The sequence below is a fragment of the Strigops habroptila genome, chromosome 1 (assembly GCF_004027225.2).
Source record: "Strigops habroptila isolate Jane chromosome 1, bStrHab1.2.pri, whole genome shotgun sequence".
Lineage (NCBI taxonomy): Eukaryota > Metazoa > Chordata > Aves > Psittaciformes > Psittacidae > Strigops > Strigops habroptila.
This window is the reverse complement of record NC_044277.2, coordinates 149,240,152-149,258,544: the sequence shown is the minus strand read 5'-3', so window position 1 is coordinate 149,258,544 and position 18,393 is coordinate 149,240,152. Positions and strand designations below refer to the sequence as shown.

The 18,393-nt window shown below is 43.3% G+C and overlaps 1 protein-coding gene across 5 annotated transcripts in view; it reads right to left on the bottom strand.

Moving 5' to 3' along the window:
• Positions 1–18,393, bottom strand: part of GLI3 (GLI family zinc finger 3) — a 206,573-nt gene that overhangs the window by 62,100 nt on the left and 126,080 nt on the right. For all 5 annotated transcript variants that reach the window (XM_030488466.1, XM_030488484.1, XM_030488502.1 and 2 more), the window contains 2 exons: positions 9,054–9,259; positions 3,946–4,092 (listed from right to left, as the gene is read on the bottom strand). In XM_030488466.1, the coding sequence (XP_030344326.1) occupies positions 3,946–4,092; positions 9,054–9,259 (353 nt within the window). The remainder of the gene's footprint in view (positions 1–3,945; positions 4,093–9,053; positions 9,260–18,393) is intronic.

Genomic DNA, 18,393 nt, shown 5'->3' with positions numbered 1-18,393 from the left:
ACCCAGTCCAACTCGAGCAGCGATCTGGGCCTTCCTGGTGCCTCTCCCCAGCTTCTATACTGGGCATGACGTGCTGTGGTATGGAATACCCCTTTGGCTAGTCTGGGTCAGGTGTCCTGTCTCTGCTTCCTCCCAGACTCATCTGGCCACTGCTGAGCTCGTCTGCTTTCATCAAAGTTCATTCTTTGTTGAGGTGATGATCAGAGGGAACTCAGGGTCAGTTGATGGTGATCTGAGGACAGTTCTGCTGCTGCTGGCTTTCCCATGACTTTAATCTCTGCTGATAATCGTGACAGCACGTATCTTCTTTTCAAAGCCCAGAGTGGTGGAGATGGGCATCTAGCTAATGGGCTATAGAAGTGTTACATAGCAGGCAACAGCATATAATTGAGTTCATCGGCTGTTTTCTCCCAAAATCAAATCCCCTTGAGGTACACACTGGACTCCCCCATCTTCCCGCATTACCACGTATATCCAGGCCCTTGAGTGAAAGCAATCCCACAAGTAGGATTTACCTGAAGCAGGAATAACCCAGACTGTCTTCCCCAACAAATCCTTTATGTGCACCACAGGAACTTTATCCCATTCTACGATATGTAAAAGTTCTGACTGGGCTGGGCCAGCCCTGTTGGCAGATCCCCTACTGTTGACCAACACATGGCTTTTGGTAAATGTGTATCCCAGTGTTTGAAAGTCCCACCACCCATTGCTCTCAGTGTAGTTTTTAACAGCCCATTGTACTGCTCGATTTTCCCAGAGGCTGGTGCATGGTAGGGGATGTGGTATACCCACTCAATGCCATGCTCTTTGGCCCAAGTGTCTATGAGGTTGTTCCGGAAATGAGTCCCACTGTCTGACTCAATTCTCTCTGGGGTGCCGTGTCGCCACAAGACTTGTTTCTCAAGGCCCAGGATAGTGTTCCGGGCAGTGGCGTGGGACACAGCTTATGTTTCCAGCCAGCCGGTGGTTGCTTCCACCATGGTAAGCACATAGTGCTTGCCTTGGCAGGTCGGTGGGAGTGTGATATAGTCAATCTGCCAGGCCTCCCCATACTTGTACTTCAGCCATCGTCCTCCATACCAGAGAGGCTTTAACCGCTTGGCTTGCTTAATTGCAGCACGTTTCACATTCGTGAATAACCTGGGCAATGGTGTCCATTGTTAAGTCCACCCCTCGATCACGAACCCTTCTATATGTTGCATCTCTGCCTTGATGACCTGAGGTGTCATGGGCCCACCGGGCTAAAAATAATTCACCCTTATGTTGCCAATCTAAATCCATCTGAGCCACTTCAATCTTAGCAGCTTTATCCACTTGCTGGCTGTTCTGGTGTTCCTCAGCGGCCCGACTTTTGGGTACATGAGCATCTACGTGGCGTACCTTCACCACCAGGTTCTGCACCCAAGCAGCGATATCTTGCCACAATGCAGCAGCCCAGATGGGTTTACTTCTGCGTTGCCAGTTGCTCTGCTTCCATTGCTGCAACCACCCCCACAGGGTATTTGCCACCATCCATGAGTCAGTATAAAGTACCGGCCATTTTTCTCATTCAGCAATGTCCAAGGCCAGCTGGTGGCTTTCACCTCTGCAAACTGACTCAATTCACCCTCTCCTTCAGCAGTTTCTGCAACTTGTCGCAGGGGACTCCACACAGCTGCCTTCCATCTCTGATGGTTTCCCACAATATGGCAGGACCCATCAGTAAACAAGGCATATTGCTTTTCACTCTCTGACAGTTCATTATATGGTGGAGCCTCTTCAGCACGCGTCACCTCCTCTTCTGGTGACATCCCAAAATCTTTGCCCTCTGGCCAGTCCATGGTGACTTCTAGAATTCCTGGACGACTGGGATTTCCTATTCGAGCTTGTTGTGTAATTAGTGCGGCCCACTTACTCCATGTAGCATCAGTTGCATGATGTGTAGAGGAGACCCTGCCTTCGAACATCCAGCCCAGCACGGGCAACTGAGGTGCCAGGAGGAGCTGTTCTTCAGCGCCAATCACTTCTGAAGTAGCTCGAACTCCTTCATAGGCTGCCAGTATCTCTTTTTCAGTGGGAGCGTAGCTGGCCTCGGATCCTTTATATCCCCGACTCCAAAAGCCAAGGAGTCGACCCCGAGTCTCCCCTGGAGCTTACCGCCAGAGGCTCCAGGTAGGACCATTCTCTCTGGCTGCGGTGCAGAGCACATTTGTCACATCTGGCCCAGTCCAGACTGGCCCAAGGGCATGAACTATCTCCTGTTTTAATTTGCTCAAAGGCTTGTTGCTGCTCAGGGCCCCATTTGAAATCATTCTTCTTCCAGGCCACATGATAGAGAGGGCTTACAATCAGACTGTAATTTGGGATGTGCATTCTCCAGAACCCCACAACACCTAAGAAAGCTTGCGTTTCTTTCTTATTAGTTGGTGGAGACATTGCTGTTATCTTGTTGATCACATCTGGTGACATCCATCTTGCCATTTTATTCCCAAAAACTGAATCTCCCGTTCAGGTCCCTTGACCTTCCTCTGTTTTATGGCAAAACCGGCCTTCAGAAGGATTTGGATTATTTCCTCTCCTTTCTCAGAAACTTCTTCCACTGCATCACCGCAAAAAAAAGGAACCCGCATCTCTCTGTGCTGCCCAGGCTACACTGCAGTGGCTATTCGCAGGCGCAATCCCACTACTGACCAGCACAGGAGCTTTGACCTGCTCCATCTCCAACCTGGGCCAGTTCACCCCTCCTTAGTCAACCTGCTATGCTCCGGCTCCCCAGGGCTCACCACAGTGATGCCAGCCTTAGTGCGGATGCCTACTCAGCATAGCACATTGAAGCCCAGAACTCCTGGGCTCAAGCGACCCAGCGGGCTCAGCCTCCTGGGTAGCTGGGACTACAGGCGTGCGCCACCACTTCTCAGAAGCTTTGGCCACAGAGAAGAATGCTGGAGATCATCATTTATGTTCCACCACATCAGTGGAAGTCAACTCGCTGGCATCTGTTGAAAGGCTGAACTGCAGATGCTCAGAGAACAAGGGGAACAACACCCATGGATTGCAAAGCATGCCATGGAGAACCATAACCTCGGAGAGGAGAACAAAAAACTTCGTTCTTTGCAATCAGTTAAAAAGGCTCAAGAAATTGATGCCAAAACAGTAACAGAATTGGAAAAAGCTTTCTCAGAAGCTTCGGCCACAGAGACACACAGAGACACAGTAATACAACCGCTACAGCTGAATCCAGGTCACCCTTGTTGGAAGGAACTGAGTACATCCCCAAAAGCATGTGAGCATCTTTCAACTAGAGAGGAGTGCTCTGCATTATCCTTTCTGGCTGATCAAAAGCAGCAGTAATGCGCAGTTTGGAATGGAGTGCTCTCTTTTGTTCTCCTTCTCCGGAGAAAAGGAGACAGATTAGAGGTCTGCAAGATGCTCATGTAGGTAAAGGCGGCTCTTAATATTAGGGAAAACTAAGTCAGGATCCTTGAGAATTCAGCAAACTGCTTTACCTTGGAAGTGTTCTCAAAGTCTGTAAGTCTATGATACACAACTTGCAAGCATGGCTACTACTATGTAAAAAGGAGGGGAGCATGCTCTCCTAATGGAAAGACAGATGTAAATCTTTTATTAACAGAGAGCTCATCAGGGAAATACTCACCCTAACGACGAAAGTGAGTTACTGATTGTGAACAGAAAAGGACATTTTCAAAAGCACTCCAGCCCTGCTGGAAGTAAGATTTATAACCTGTTTTCTGGAGCAGTCCCATTCCTCGCCCTACTTATTTTCAAAGTTTACTTTCAGACTTGACATAACCCTTGTATACTTGGCAATCGACGCTTTGGCCCTCCAGCCTCATGAGGAGGCTTACACTGACTCCCACTTCTCTATCTGCATGGAGGCCTTTTGGGCCAGGCCAGGAACGACCCGTGTGGTTCCCTTTGTAGGACTGTCTAGAAAACATCACTTACTATCCATGGCATGAAGATATTCCATATGAAGAGCACCGGCTCCTGCAGTGGCAGCTGAAGGAATGATGTCTGCGTAGGGGCTGCGCTGGCCTGCCAACAGAGCCATCTGATGGTAATATTCAGCTGGGCTGACGCCAGCGTGTGGAGCTAAAAACACAACATAAAGAGCGTCGTTAATGACGTAAGATAAACGAGAAGGAAAGTTTTATCACAGTGCTGGCTATTAAAACAGCTTGTTTATTTTTTAATGTAATGCAACATCTGCAGTACGCCACTGCCGGTCAATATATTTCAGCCACTGACATCGCAAAGACACCATTCAAAGAACAGCAAGGCATAAAATATTAATGAGCTCGGTGATCTCATATTTTTATATTTATTATTAAGTGACTTCAAAAGTGACAGGTTGACAGCAATGGAAACTAGCATGATTTACGTAGTGACATAAAAAGGCAGGAAAACCTTCCTAGAGTTTTATTCCCATTTACCTCATCCCTGGCCCAAAGGACTCTGTCTCTAAGGTAACAATGGGGTTGAACTTCCATAAGCATTCAAGTTTCCGGAGTCTCTGCTTAGAGGACCAGAAGATTTTTCACTCACAGTGGCACTTTGTGTGTAAGTTGAGGAGAAAACAAGGACAAAGCATGTTTTCAGAATAAACACTACTTGTCCATGAATAACGTAGGAGCGGTTTTTTGGGAGAACAGACTGAAGTCAATGAATGTGGCCATCCCATCCTTCAAAGTTCATATATGAAGTGTACTTGACATAAGGATGTTTGCAGAGTCTGCTTGACTCTGCAAACATGACCAAATAGGCTGTACATCATCATCATCATCTACACAGTGAGATGATGAGCAATGCAGTCCTCTGATAATGACTTACATTACCCTTTCTCTCTTTTAAGAACAATATGTGAGCGTTCTGTTTCCCTGCAGTTTCCAAGCATTTATCAACTAATGAGCAACTCTGCACAAACACAAAAATCCACAAAATTTTAGTATCACCCCATCTCAGTAGGCTTCAGATGCTACAGCAAGTAGAACGTCATCTCATGAGGTGAGCAGCCCTCCTTTCTCCGCTCTACTTGTCCCACTTGCAAAGCAGTTTAGATCTCCTTATGCTCTGCTCACCAGAAGTTGGTATGTAAGTTTGCCTAAACCACTTCAAGTTCCTTAGGTTAATGGGCTACACCCCAACAGATTATTTCTGTATTATTTCATGAGATTTGTATTTGATCCCAGGAACTGATTCTTGAATGGAAACAAAATTTTAAGCTGAATTTCTCTGAGCTACCACCTTAACCTGGATATCGTCATTACCCAGTATTACTAAAAAGGGTAACTTACGTTAACGTTAGAGAATAGAAGCCTAAATGCGAACCTGAGAAGCAAAATATCAATATTGACATGAAAAGGAGGTAAACATGGCACTGGAGTCTGGAGAAAAGTTTATTCAGCAACAGATTTCTTAAGTGCATAATAATCTGCCTTTATTTTTACCAAAGAAAATAGCAAAATGTGCTTTTGATGTTACATGGTTACATACAACCAATTTCAGGAAAGGTTCAGAAAAATACAAGTACATCAAAAAGGAATAGGAATGGCATAAAAAATGAGCTAAATTAAAGGCTGTTGGCATTTTTTCCACATTACAAATTGATTTCTCAATTAAACATAATCTACTTCAGCCACCACCACTTTCTGTGAAAGGGCAAGAAAAATATTCAGACCCAAATCTTAAGAGAGGAGTAACTCACACTGAATCACTGATGTTAAAAGTTTTACTGTAGTAGGCAGCCATCGTATCTTTCCAGACACACTGAAAATACTTCCTGAGCTTTCTGACCTAAGTGTCTGGGTTAACTAACAATAACACTGGCTGCAAACTTTAAAATGAACTGCTGCAGAAAACACAGCGAGCACGTAATTGCATTACTAAATGTTCCATACGCTGAGAAATGCTCTGGTGCTCTTTAAAGATCATTCCTTACTACCTTCTTCAAACATAAAAAATTAGCCTACTAAATGATGTATTGCATGAAGGGTAAATGAAGGGTAAATGGGAAGGCCCACAGCCCTGAATTTTTCTCCTGTTTATTCCTGGGTAGCTTCAGCTTTGCCCCTGCTCTTCTTTACAAGGGGAGGCATTTGCTTCTGCACTGTGGGCACTGCTGAGCTTCATTTGAGCGCTCTGCTCTACACATACCAACAACGCAATCCTTACCCTTGCCCCGATCCCTATGTGTTACTCAGATGAGTCTTCTGCCACCCCTGCCCCGCTGACTCTGCTGGGTGAGGTGAAGTGACGAGACAAGACACTGCCATTAGTACTGCTGTGGCAGTCATTAATTACAGCTGGCAAGACTTGTAGTGAACATTAAAGTGCTCTCCGTTCTGTTCCAGATTGTTTTGGCTCCTGGCCATCTCCAGATCTGTGAGTCGACAGGCTAAGCCCAATAGTACACTGACCTAATTATCTGACTGGCCTAAAGCAGTTAGGGTAGCAAGAGAAATCTTGCTATGAATTTCAGAAGAACAATAACAACTTCCAAGTCTTCATAGTTCAAATGCTGTATGACTTAAATTATGGTGTCTGTTATGTTATTTGTACATTATATGCCTGTACCCCCTTAAATCACAGAGGGTTTTTATTTGCATTTTAGTAGTGCCCAAGCCCTATCTTGGATTATCTGATCCCAGGAACCTACACCTGATAAAAGCATGTAAGTGCACACCTGACGGATCACACAATAAACTATGGATTCCAGAGAACAAATTCATCAGCTTTTTAATGAGCATGTCATTTTACTAAAACATCTTCAATGCCTCAGTCAAGTTATTGTATTTTTACAGGGTGCTGCACAACACCTGGGCTGTGGTAACTGACCAAAGGTGAGCTGTGAGCCTATAGGAAACGTGAAGTAACATGTATTTGTTCAAAACACAAAGAAAGAAGCTTAAGCTAATATGCTTAACCTGTATTTATGAAAGGCTAAGACTGTGCACAGAGTCAGCAATCAAAGCTCAAGGGATGCCATTAAGACAGAGCATACTCAACTATGTTGTCTGCACCCCAGTGTCTTATGCCACCTGAAATTCCATGGATATACAAGGCACCTACATAAGGAGACAGACCTTAGAGGAGAAAACTGCCTTTCCAAGGTGGCAGCAGGAGCTGAGGCAAGCTATTTCACAGACCTGAACCAACACAAAACACGTCTATCATAGTTACGATGGAGCTCCAGATTCAAGTGTAACATACAGGTGTCTGTACTTGCGTGAACTGCACAGTTCTGTAAGGCTCCACTGAACGCACTGCCTGGAACTCACCAGACTATAATGGCAAAACAGCATCCAAGATTACAGACATTCCTATACTGTAGAGCCCTAAATCCCAGAATCTGGAACCAAATTCTACCCTAAAGTTTCAGAGTGATTACCTCTAGCTTGGTGAATAGGGCAAAGCACCTCTAGAAGATCTCTGCCCTTCTGCAGTGTGAACTGAGTGCTGGGTCAGACACCCCAGTGTATCTCAGAGCACAACACGCCTACAAGTGAATTCAATGTTGTGTACCTGAGACCAAGAATGTACACAGGTTAATGCCATATGATTGTGTGAGAGGTGGTTTCTTTCCCTCCTTTCTTTATATGTGCAACAGGAGCATACCTTAAGCATCAATGAAATTCTGCAGGAATGTGATCTGAAGATTATTAAAGGAAAGACAGTGAAGTGTTCTTCACATCAGCTTTTGTGAAAAGCTCAAATGTACATCACAAACATTTTCCCAATTTATGCCATTACATATAGCTCTATCATGTCTATTCTATATCAAAAGCTCCAAAGCTCCACAAGTCAAAACATGTATTTCTGAGATTCAACTTGTTCCTTCAAAATATACATATTTATATTTTTAATACTTTGGCTAAAATAAAAAGGGTAGAATTAGCATGGATTCATACAGCATCCAAAGTGCTGCTAGGAAAAGCCCTATGTACATGCCATATACCTTGACTGACAATAGGTCATTAAAATTTATTCTCATAAGAATATGTGCCCATAACTAATGGATTAACTGCAAAGGTATATGTTCTTACAAGTGAGGATTAATTAGTTATCCATTTGGATAGGGTGCATGGCTCATTTTTCAAATTCAGCTAAAGGCAGTTTAACTCTGTTTGGTAAGTTTCTGCATACATTGGGAAGATCTTTCCCATAGTTAAAATAATAGTTTAATTATCTTCATTATATATTTGTTTCCAAGTATGTTATATTTTAGCTCTCTTCAGCAAATGCTACAATTTTGAAATGTCAAACTAACTGCTCTAGTATTGAACTGATAACAGGATTGAGCCTTTCTGCAACTCTATTCATTGCTCACTTCAGCAAAATTCCCATATAAATGAATAGGAAGCGCGCTAGAGTAACGACAAGAGTGATCACAGGAGTTCACTTCAACCCAAATAACCTGGAAATAGCCATGGTCACACCAAGACGTAACGCATTGATATTTCAAGTCTACTGCCCACCTTTCAAACTGAAGGGACCACTCCTGATTCATCAGTTCTTCTACATCAGCATCATTTCATTTGGCCGTATCATTGGCTGAAATAATTCTACATGATTTTAACAGAACTGTTGACTAAATATAACACAGCAGTGCATGCTTTACACGATTGAAATATACTACTTTAATTAATAAGCCTTTTGCACCTGAAGAATTCTATGGCTATACACTGATGTAACACTTACGAAGAATCTGGCTCAAATCAGTGCAGATACAGCAGATTTCTCTGGAGAACAGAATCACAGCCTGGGTCAGCTCCACAAACAAAAGATATCACAAGAGATACACCACCCTTCCAGCTTAAATTTTGAATGAGGCAGGGCTTTTTCTTCTTTTCCTTCTCCCTGAACTTTCAACATTTGTGAGATGTACAAATGAGCCATGATCGGCTGATGAAGTATTGAAACATTTATGACATAATGAATATGTCTGACAAACCTGCTGAAGCTGCTTTGAACAAGGGGGGAAAAAAAATGTTGACAAGATTAATATAACTTAAGTTGCTACAATGACAGAAAACAGGAAGCCTGTCTTAACCCACCGTCTGTTGGGCTGAGCCCGCGGGCTGCTGAGATCATGGAGAGGGACGGGCTGCTGTGCAGGGACCTGATGTAGTCCATGTAGGGGTTAATGTACGGGTGAGGGGTGCTGAAGGGAGACTCTGATGTTGCAGCAGGATTTCGGTGTGGGGAAATTCTAAGGAACGGAAGCTCTGAGTATGTCGGGCTACTTGATAAAGCAGAAGGCCTGGAAGAAAAAAGAAAGAAAAACAAACAAAAAATAGCCACATTATTGATATAATAAAGAAAAACACTGTAAAGGTAACACATTCCTTTCTTGAAGAACAAGAATTGGGCTGCACATGGAATAACTTACACTAAAGTCAACTGCCTAGAAAGAAAAAGGATAGGAAATTAATTCTTCTCTCTACCTATATTAGCAACATTTCTCTGATGAATTTTAACTTGAGTTTATACTTGGTTTAATCTTTACATCCATCAATACTCTTTTCCCATGGAGTCCAGCAGAAAATCACTTTGATTAGTGTGAAATATGCACCCTGTATACCACATACTAATTCTTACTGCAACATGGAAAACACACGGAGATGCTGAACCATTTACGTCTTCAAAACCACATGGCTATCAGAATAAGTTTCGAGAGCTACACTGCACCCACTCCCTTCACTTGCCAGCTTACTTCTCTTGAAAGTGGGAAACTGCACATTCATATAGAAGTCATTTCACAAGACCCAAACTTTGTAAGCCATTAGAACAGCTGGGTCCTCTGGAGTATGGGATGTCCCTTCCCATCAAAGATGCACAAAACATGGTGGCAAAAGAAAAAAGATTGCTGCATATGTTTGGGTTTAGCACCCAAAGGCACCAAAGACTGATGCCTTTAACAGGACCCCATTAGTTAACTACCTCATTCTTGAGAGGGGAGAGCTGTGGTGCCTTCTCGGGCTATGTGTGTGAAGCTGTGATGAACCAAGGTTGAAAGCTGGGTTCACAACTGACAAAAGACAAATAACCTGCTGTAACTCTCTCCATCATCCCACCGTGTCGACAGGACAGCATCCAGGCTCTGTGTGGAGACCTCTCTCTCACAGCATCCTGCCTCCAAAGGCACTGGAAAAAGTCCAAATTTCATCATCTTTGTCAAAAGACAATGATTAAACCTGTCATGCATTTGGTGTAGTCCAACTGGTTGACCTGAATTAAATGCCTTTTTGTCCCTGTTTTTCCAATTAATTTAGCATATATACAGCAGAGACACAGGCAGCAGCTGTGAGAGCAGTGAGGGCATCCTGTTCCTTTGATGCTGCTGGCTTACAAAGAATAATAAAACAAGAAATGTTATTTTTTTTTCTTTAACATACACATACTGTGATCAATGGAGATAGCTGTCATCACCTAATAGGCCAAGAGGACTTAATCTTACACAGGAGCCGATTCTGCCCTGCCATCAGCTTGGAAATGGTAGCGTATGAGTGGGACAAAGATCAAAGTCACACATTCCTAATGTGACACTGGCTTCCCTGCCACAAAATCCATGATAGCTCATAAAATCTGGAGAATAAAGATTTTTCCTATTGGGATTTTCTCCCTCTTTTCCCTTCCCTGTTTGGCTTTTGTGTGTTTCTTGCCCTCCTACAGCTTTCTTCAAGGTAAGCCTGTTTAGCCTTCCTGTATGAAATTACCTCCTAGCTCCAAAGTCAGAGCGCTGCATTCGCTGTGTGCTAGAAGCAGGTACTGGCAGTGCAATCAGTCCTTTGGCACCCGAGCAAGTGACCCACAGGAAGACCAGACACTCACTAGAACACCTTCATTGTGTTTAAAATGCAGAGAACCTGAAACCAGAAGCTATTTTCCAGCACCGTGCAAAAACCAGGCATCTCCTCTCTTCAGAGCACTTTTTCTCTGCATAGCTGAGAAGCACCTTTGTTTTATAGTGGAAACGCAACTCTATTCTTCTTGGTACTGCTAAATCCCACCAGCCATGTTCCGTGGCTCCCCAACAGGCCAAGTGTCTTTGCTTCTTACATCAAGGGGATGTAAGAAGCAAAAATACCACAGCTGGATATCACATTATGGAGTGAATTTCCCATCCCGGCAGCGAGAAAAACATGGCAGTACAGCAAATTTAACACCCGGGTAACAAAGAAACTAAGTTTGGATGTCATTTTACAAGTTGTTTTTTCTAATGCGATCCCATCTCAGAGCTAGGAACCCAAAGAGCACCTGAAGAGCATGCAGGCAGGCAGGAGCCCTGGCCTTATCCAGTGCATATCGAACAGAAAACCATTTAAAAGCTTTTGCAAGACGGCTCAAAGTCTGTATCAGCCTCAGTGATTCACTCTCCAGCTGGCCAACAGCCAAACACTGCCGCTGGAGTAAGATTAAGAGCCAGGCTGTCAGCTTCTCCCTCTGGATCCAACAGGAGCCATTCAAGGACACTAGGACTCAACTGCTTCTCCTCCTCCTCAGCCCAGCCTCTTCCTCACCCTGCTCCTCTGAGCTCCTCAGTTTTCAGAGGATGCTAGAGAAAGGATGTCAAGCTGGGTAACATCAATAGGCAGCAGGCACATAAGCTGTATTCAGAGGCAGAAATAAGGAGTCATCAGATTCCACATAAAATTCCCAGCTCTGGACTCTAGTGTTTACTAATCTCTCTCCAACATCTGATTTTAACATGCTGCTTACTTCTCCCCTCACTTCCAGCTTGTACTTCTCTCACTCTTCTGTTTCCAGACCCTCCTTTCCCTGCAGTCCAGTTTTCCCTCCTGCCTCCATCTGCTCTCAGTCCCACTGTGTAAGCCCTCCTGATTTATTCCAATAAACATCACATACTCTTCCTTTCCCTCCACGATTAAATTTCACTATGAACATGTTCCAAAAGTATTGTTTAACTCCCTTTTACAAACTAAAACGTGACTTTTAGAAAGGGTGCAGCCAAACATACTTACTACTAGCTGTTGCTCTGCAACCTCTTTGTGTACCAATGAAGAATGACTTTTGTCCTGTAAACAACAAACAGCAGAGCCCAGAAGCAGCTCTGCAGACTCTCATTCAGTGACAAGCAAGTCAAATCTCCGGATGTGAGTAGCAATCCACCCCCATCATTTTTATTTCACATGTACTTTGTCTCCAACCTTAACTAATGGTGTTCTGCCTTGGGTCTGAGGCTGCTGTGTGGGATGCAATGAGGAGGCTTCAGCATGAGAAAAGGGACATTTTCAGTGATGCTGCTTGAGACTTTATGGCTCATCTATAAACCATGAGAGGGCAGAACTTGCTCTTCAGCCATCCTCTCTTCTCAGTGCCATACTGTCAGGATTCAGGAGCCATTTCCAGTCTCTCCCCACGTCCCTGGTGTGACAGATTGAGATGTGAGAGGTACCAGGACAGCTCTGGATATTAGGCTAGCAAAGGCAGTGAGTATTTCCTATGCTGGCTCATTTTTGCCCTCTAATTTGCACCTTTTCTCCCACCTATGTTCCTGAACTGCTCCTATGGCACGAGAAAGAAGGAAACCACAGCTAGGAATATACAACTTCCTTGAATTCTATACATTTGAAAAACTAAAATATTCAGTGAATTCCAGCTTCTAAAGAAATGAAAACTGACAGAAATATTAATGGGTTTTTATTTTCCAAGCTAACAGACCTATAACTGTTCAGAGATTTCCTAACAAGAACACAGAATTCCAATTTGCCCTAACCCTAACCCAATTTGCCATTCTCCTTTTCTCACCCCCTTCCCAACTAAGTCACACAGTTCTAACATTCAGAGGACCAGCCTAAAGTACTATGAAACTACTTGACATGGATTTACACTTGTAACTGAGCAAGGGAATATCAATGCAGTGCTCATTATTCCTGTCGCTGCATCTCTTGCAACTGTGAAAAGTACAGTAGGACCTGGGGTGCACTGTGACCCCCCTCTTTGTCAGAGAGTGCTCTTCAATAGCAACGATGTAAAGCCATGCAAGGACAGCCACAAAGGTCTGTGACATAGGAAAATCTGGATGAGAATCTTGAGGTTGGTTTGGTGCTGAAGTGATTTGCCATGAATAGTTTCCAAATAGCTTTAAGACGTGCTTGGGCAAAAATCTCTTTAAAGCACAACCTGCCTTAAAAAAAATCATAGCGATATAAGCATTCCCTGATTTTAAAGGAAACTATAACTCCAGGACTGGAAATTTTAATGCCAAGTTTTGTCCTGATAAATTTTTAAATGGCTCTTTTATGAATCTGTTGAAAAATACATTTCTATTGAAAACAGCAAGTGATCCTTAACTGTAACATTGTAAATATGACACTGAGCTGAGGTTACAGATGGAACAATCATCTATCTCACAGAACAAAGCTTGTCAACGAAGTGGGATGAAATATTGTAACATAACCTAATTTATTATTGCCTTTTCATCCATCTTGTTATATTATGAAAGTGTCAAAGTTCAAACCTCGATATTTAATCATTTAACAGTATGTTATTCAATGCTGGAGCAAGCATTGATGGCATAACTCTCATACCAATGATATTCACAGTGTTTCTCTGATACCTGCTCAATTCAACCCTGCCTGGAGAATTGAAAAATGTTAAAACTCATTAAACTGCTTCCTATGATCCTTTTCTATTTTCCCTTTCTTGGTGCAATAAGCTTCTGATGGCTCCCCCCAAAACATTTAATACTTACTTCCAGTAGATCTTGGAAGATGAACAAACAATAAGGACTTCCTTGTTGTGTAGTGAGTCCTATTTTAAAGCACATGGCTCAATTCCTTTGGTAATATCTCCCATGTTAAATGCATATTGTTTGTTTAATGCCATAGTTGCTTGCACACACCAACCCTTCAGTCAGCAGTCAACAACTGGCTAGTAAAAGGTTTTTATATTAGGAAAGCTGAGCTCTAAGGCTTGATCCTGAAAATGCAAGTGAGAATAATTCTAATAGTTGTGATTAGCACAAGTGATCAAGTTACTCCTCACAGTTACAAGCGCATACGTGGTTATAGGTGATCAATAAATCAGGCTCAGGCAGCTAACTATGCACCTAAATGAGATGGAAAAATTCAGAGACAAATAATCATCCTGCTTCTCAAAACCTTTACTTGCTGTTGTAGTGTTCAACCCTACATAAACCACAATCGATGGGAAACTGTCCACTGATTTAGCTGATAAAATCCTGAAGTGATCATGGACATGATCTTCACAAGCCCAAAGAGCTGACCCAATTCTGCTCTCCCCAAGAGCCACCAGTAAAGCATCCACTGACTTCAGTGCAAGGAGAGTGAGGCCAGTGCTATTTTGAGAGTGCAATTCCACCATCCTTTTCTCTTTGCATTTCTAATTAAATTTGTAAACATTCAAACCCATAAATATATAGCACAGAAAATCAATAATACAATCTTTTAACACTGATTCTCCCCCCCTCCCCCTCCGAAACCGCATCTTAAAACAGGCAGTCCATTCCCCTAAAATCACTCACTGCCTCAAAGCTGCTGTACTGCATTCTTGGACTTAGGAAACTAAGCAAATGATTCTGAAAATTTAAAGAATTAGAGTTAACTGAATACATGGAAATGTCAGAGCACACTTCATGTAGAACAGCTCAAGTGTACAAAAAGATAAGCCCTGTTAACTGCATTTAGTGGTGCAATTGAAGGAGGAGGAAAACAAGAACATGCTTTAGGCCTAATACAACAAAGAACCTTGACTTCCAATACTCCTTTCCATATTCCAACACCTAGTCAGTATTTTGTTTACTTTTCCTCCGAAATTCACACTGGAACTGTAGTCAGCATGGGGAAGTCAGTCACAGAACCGGATCTGGTAGCAACCTTCCATTCAGTAGACACATGTACAAATAAATCATGAACGGGTCAGTGCCTATATGGTTTATGTGTAAGAGGAGCCAGATCAGGGTTTAAGGTATACAATCTCTGGACTGGTTTCCAACACTTATCTGCTGTGCTACCTTGGAGAAGTTTGCTGACTTCCTCATCTGCTGTTTCCCCATCTGTAAAACTGTGCTAAGGCACTCAGAACGTGTTCAGTACCTACAATGGAAAGGTCAGACCAAGAGATGCTGTATTATTAGTGTTTTCTCATCGAGGCACAGACAATGCCTTACAAAACGTGTGCAGTTCTGCAATGTAAATTCCTAAAATATACAAATAACCTCACTTTGGGTTAGAACAAAATGTTCCTCCATCCAAGTTGAAAGGTATCACTGCAGAAAAAAAGAAAAAAGACACAATGACTGCACAAGAGATGTTCATGGCACTAGAAATCACACATGACAATTATCGAATGATCCACAGCAAAACACTATTCTTCTGGTTCCCCTTTCCTGCTTTGGGAAGTGTTAACATCATGTAGTTACAGTTAAAAATTAGCTACATTAATCAAGGCACTAAATCTTTAGTCAGTGACTGTATTCCTATTTTTCAGCTGATGGACTGCCTGAACTCAAATCCAGCTTTTTTAAATACACCCTGTGCTACCTATAATGCTTCATAAATAACCCAACCATCAGCTTGTGGATTCCCTCAAGAAGAGTTTACGCTGTAAAAAGCAACGAATCCTCATGCCATTATTTAACATTCTGTTTACATAAGGTCACCTGTAACGCTGGTGACTTTCAGCCCACAGTAACACCTGCACTGACTACAGTGAGCTACTGCTGCTTCAGATGATACTGAGTCAAGGCATATTCATTTCATTCCATGAATCCTGACACGTGTTCCTTAAACGTGCACAGTTTTGACAGGTTTACTTTTCCTTCTTTATTTGCAAAATGCAAATAAAACCATGTACTGTCTCCCAGTTTTTCTCCAATTCAAGCTCAGGTTTCCTGTTCTGCTCCTCACACAATGGTAATCTCCCCATGACAACCTGCCTCTCCTTTTCCTCTAAAAATATGAATATTACAGCTAAGATCCCTGGAGACATTCAAGATTAGCCTGGATGTGGTTCTGAGCAACCTGATCTAGTTGAAGGTGCCTCTGCCTATGGCAGGGGGTTGGACAAGATGACTTTTGCAGGTCTCTTCCAACCCAAACTATTCTATGATCCTGTGATTCCTTCCATCCTGCCACCAACTGCTGTCACAGCCTCCTGGTGCTCTCTTGAAACACTGTCCACTCGGCCTCTGCGTACAGAACATCTCAGCTTGCATCTCCTTCTCCAAATCCTTTTTAGGATTGCTGCAAAGAAACTGGTGACTAGGGGAGGATTACGCAGATTTACTTGGAAAGGGACTTTTTACAAGGGCATGTAGTGACAGGACAAGGGGAATGGCTTTAACCTGCCAGAGGGGAGATTTATGTTAGAAACAAGAAAGAAGCTCTTCCCTGTGAGGGTGCTGAGGCGCTGGCACAGGGTGCCCAGAGAAGCTGTGGCTGCCCCATCCCTGGCAGTGTTCAAGGCCAGGTTGGACACAGGGGCTTGGAGCAACCTGCTCTAGTGGAAGGTGTCCCTGCCCGTGGCAGGGGTTGGAACTGGATGAGCTTTAAGGCCCTTTCCAACAGAAACCATTTTGTGATGATACTTGGCAGCTTCTTTGCTTGTACAAACAAAAGGTGCCAACATACAAAAACGTGACTGCCCATAACTACTCCCTCCAAACACCACTTGCCTTTTAGGCGTCTAGCAGAAGTCCTCTAGCACATTTTGCGGCAGCTCTGTAAGCTTTTAGTGCCCCCAACTATCCAGCTTCTGCCCCCCCCGAACAGCACAGACAGCACATCTCTGCCTCTAACCACTTCAATGCCCGGTTTCAATGAGCCACAGTGAAGTTTCCTGCCTGTAAATGGGGCAAAAGCTCATGGTCTGACCCTGCTGAGAGACACAAGGGATAATCTTCAGGGCGAGAAAAACAGCTGGGGCTGGTAATCCCCGAGGCCGACTCATCAGAGTTCCTTTGCCAAAGCGGTCCGACCACGAGATCTTCCTGGCACTGCTCCTTGTATTTGCACAACACTCCGCAGAGCTCTGATCCTGCACAGAGCTGCTGGACATCACAGCAATGTAAACAGTAAATAAAAGTAATGTTAACAAGATGCGCTATGATTTCCAACACTTGCTTCTCCTAGAGCCTTAGCAAGGCATTGCCTCACTTTGCTCAGCTATGCTGACTTCTATGAACTGCAAGTAGGGTAAGTCCCTATTCCGGTACAACACAGCCCAGTCTCTGTGCCAGTAAGTTCTTCCTCCATCTTCAGCTGATTCCAAGTGTACTGACTTGTGGTCGTTAATATGTTGAGGATAATGTATCAATGCCATGTTTGGTGCAGAACTCATCACCACAAATATAAAACGCATGCACAGGACAAGCAAATGTTATCCAAATAAGCCATGGAAAAGCGTTGCTACGTATTAGAGGAGAGACTGTCACAGAGCCCCACATATCATTTTACCTTCTAACTGCTATAGCACAAAGTGCAGTGGGAAAATCTAAAAGGTCTACAGCATACTCATTATCTGTTGTTATTAATAACAGACTGGACAGCGAAATTACCAACTGCATTCCTACAGCAAACTTCCCTGCTCTGCAATTCTCTTTTGATGCTCTAGAGGTGGTCTCATTTGCTATTCAAATTTTAGCCTCCTCTCGGTTACAGGCAGGGCCTGCCATCTCTTGAAGTGTTTAACCACAGCAGCACCATCGTATGACTATGTGGGCATATATAAATCCTGATGGCATTCATGTACCCCTTTCTTCCTTCCCTTTCTCCTTCCTCTCCTCCCGCAAAAGAGTGGGTCAAAGGAGTGTCAAGCAGCTTTCTCACACTTAATGCTGTTAAGTCAGCTAATTGAATAAACATTTGTTTAACATTTGCTCCTATTTCACTAATGCACTGTGAGAATGAGAAGAATTTTATCCCCCTTCTCCCCCATCCTCCCCCTTCCTCAGGAGTGCCACTAGCTGTTATCGCAGTGACTAATGTGCTGTATGTGGCCATTATAGTCTTCAACTCTGAAATTACACCCAGGATGAACGATAGGCTCTGCCTGTATGCTGATTGGAGTTGGATGATGATTGATTAGAAGAAAGTCAGACTACGTAGCCATGCAAAAAGAACTGCACTAAGCCACAAGCTTAAACACTAAAGAGCATTTCACCAGTGGCTTCAGAGCTATTAGATGTTTTCATACAAACAACATTTCTCACATCCAGGTTTCAGCATTTTATCTTTATTCTCTCAAATCCTGAAATTGCTTGGATAAGAGGGTTTTTTATATATATATTTATACACATTTCTAAGAGTAGCTTGAACTTTTAGGGGAAATTGAAGAGGCTTTGTGTCAAGTACAGCTAAATCCAGCCTTTCTATATCAAACCCCTGCTAGAAAATTACTGTGCAGATGATA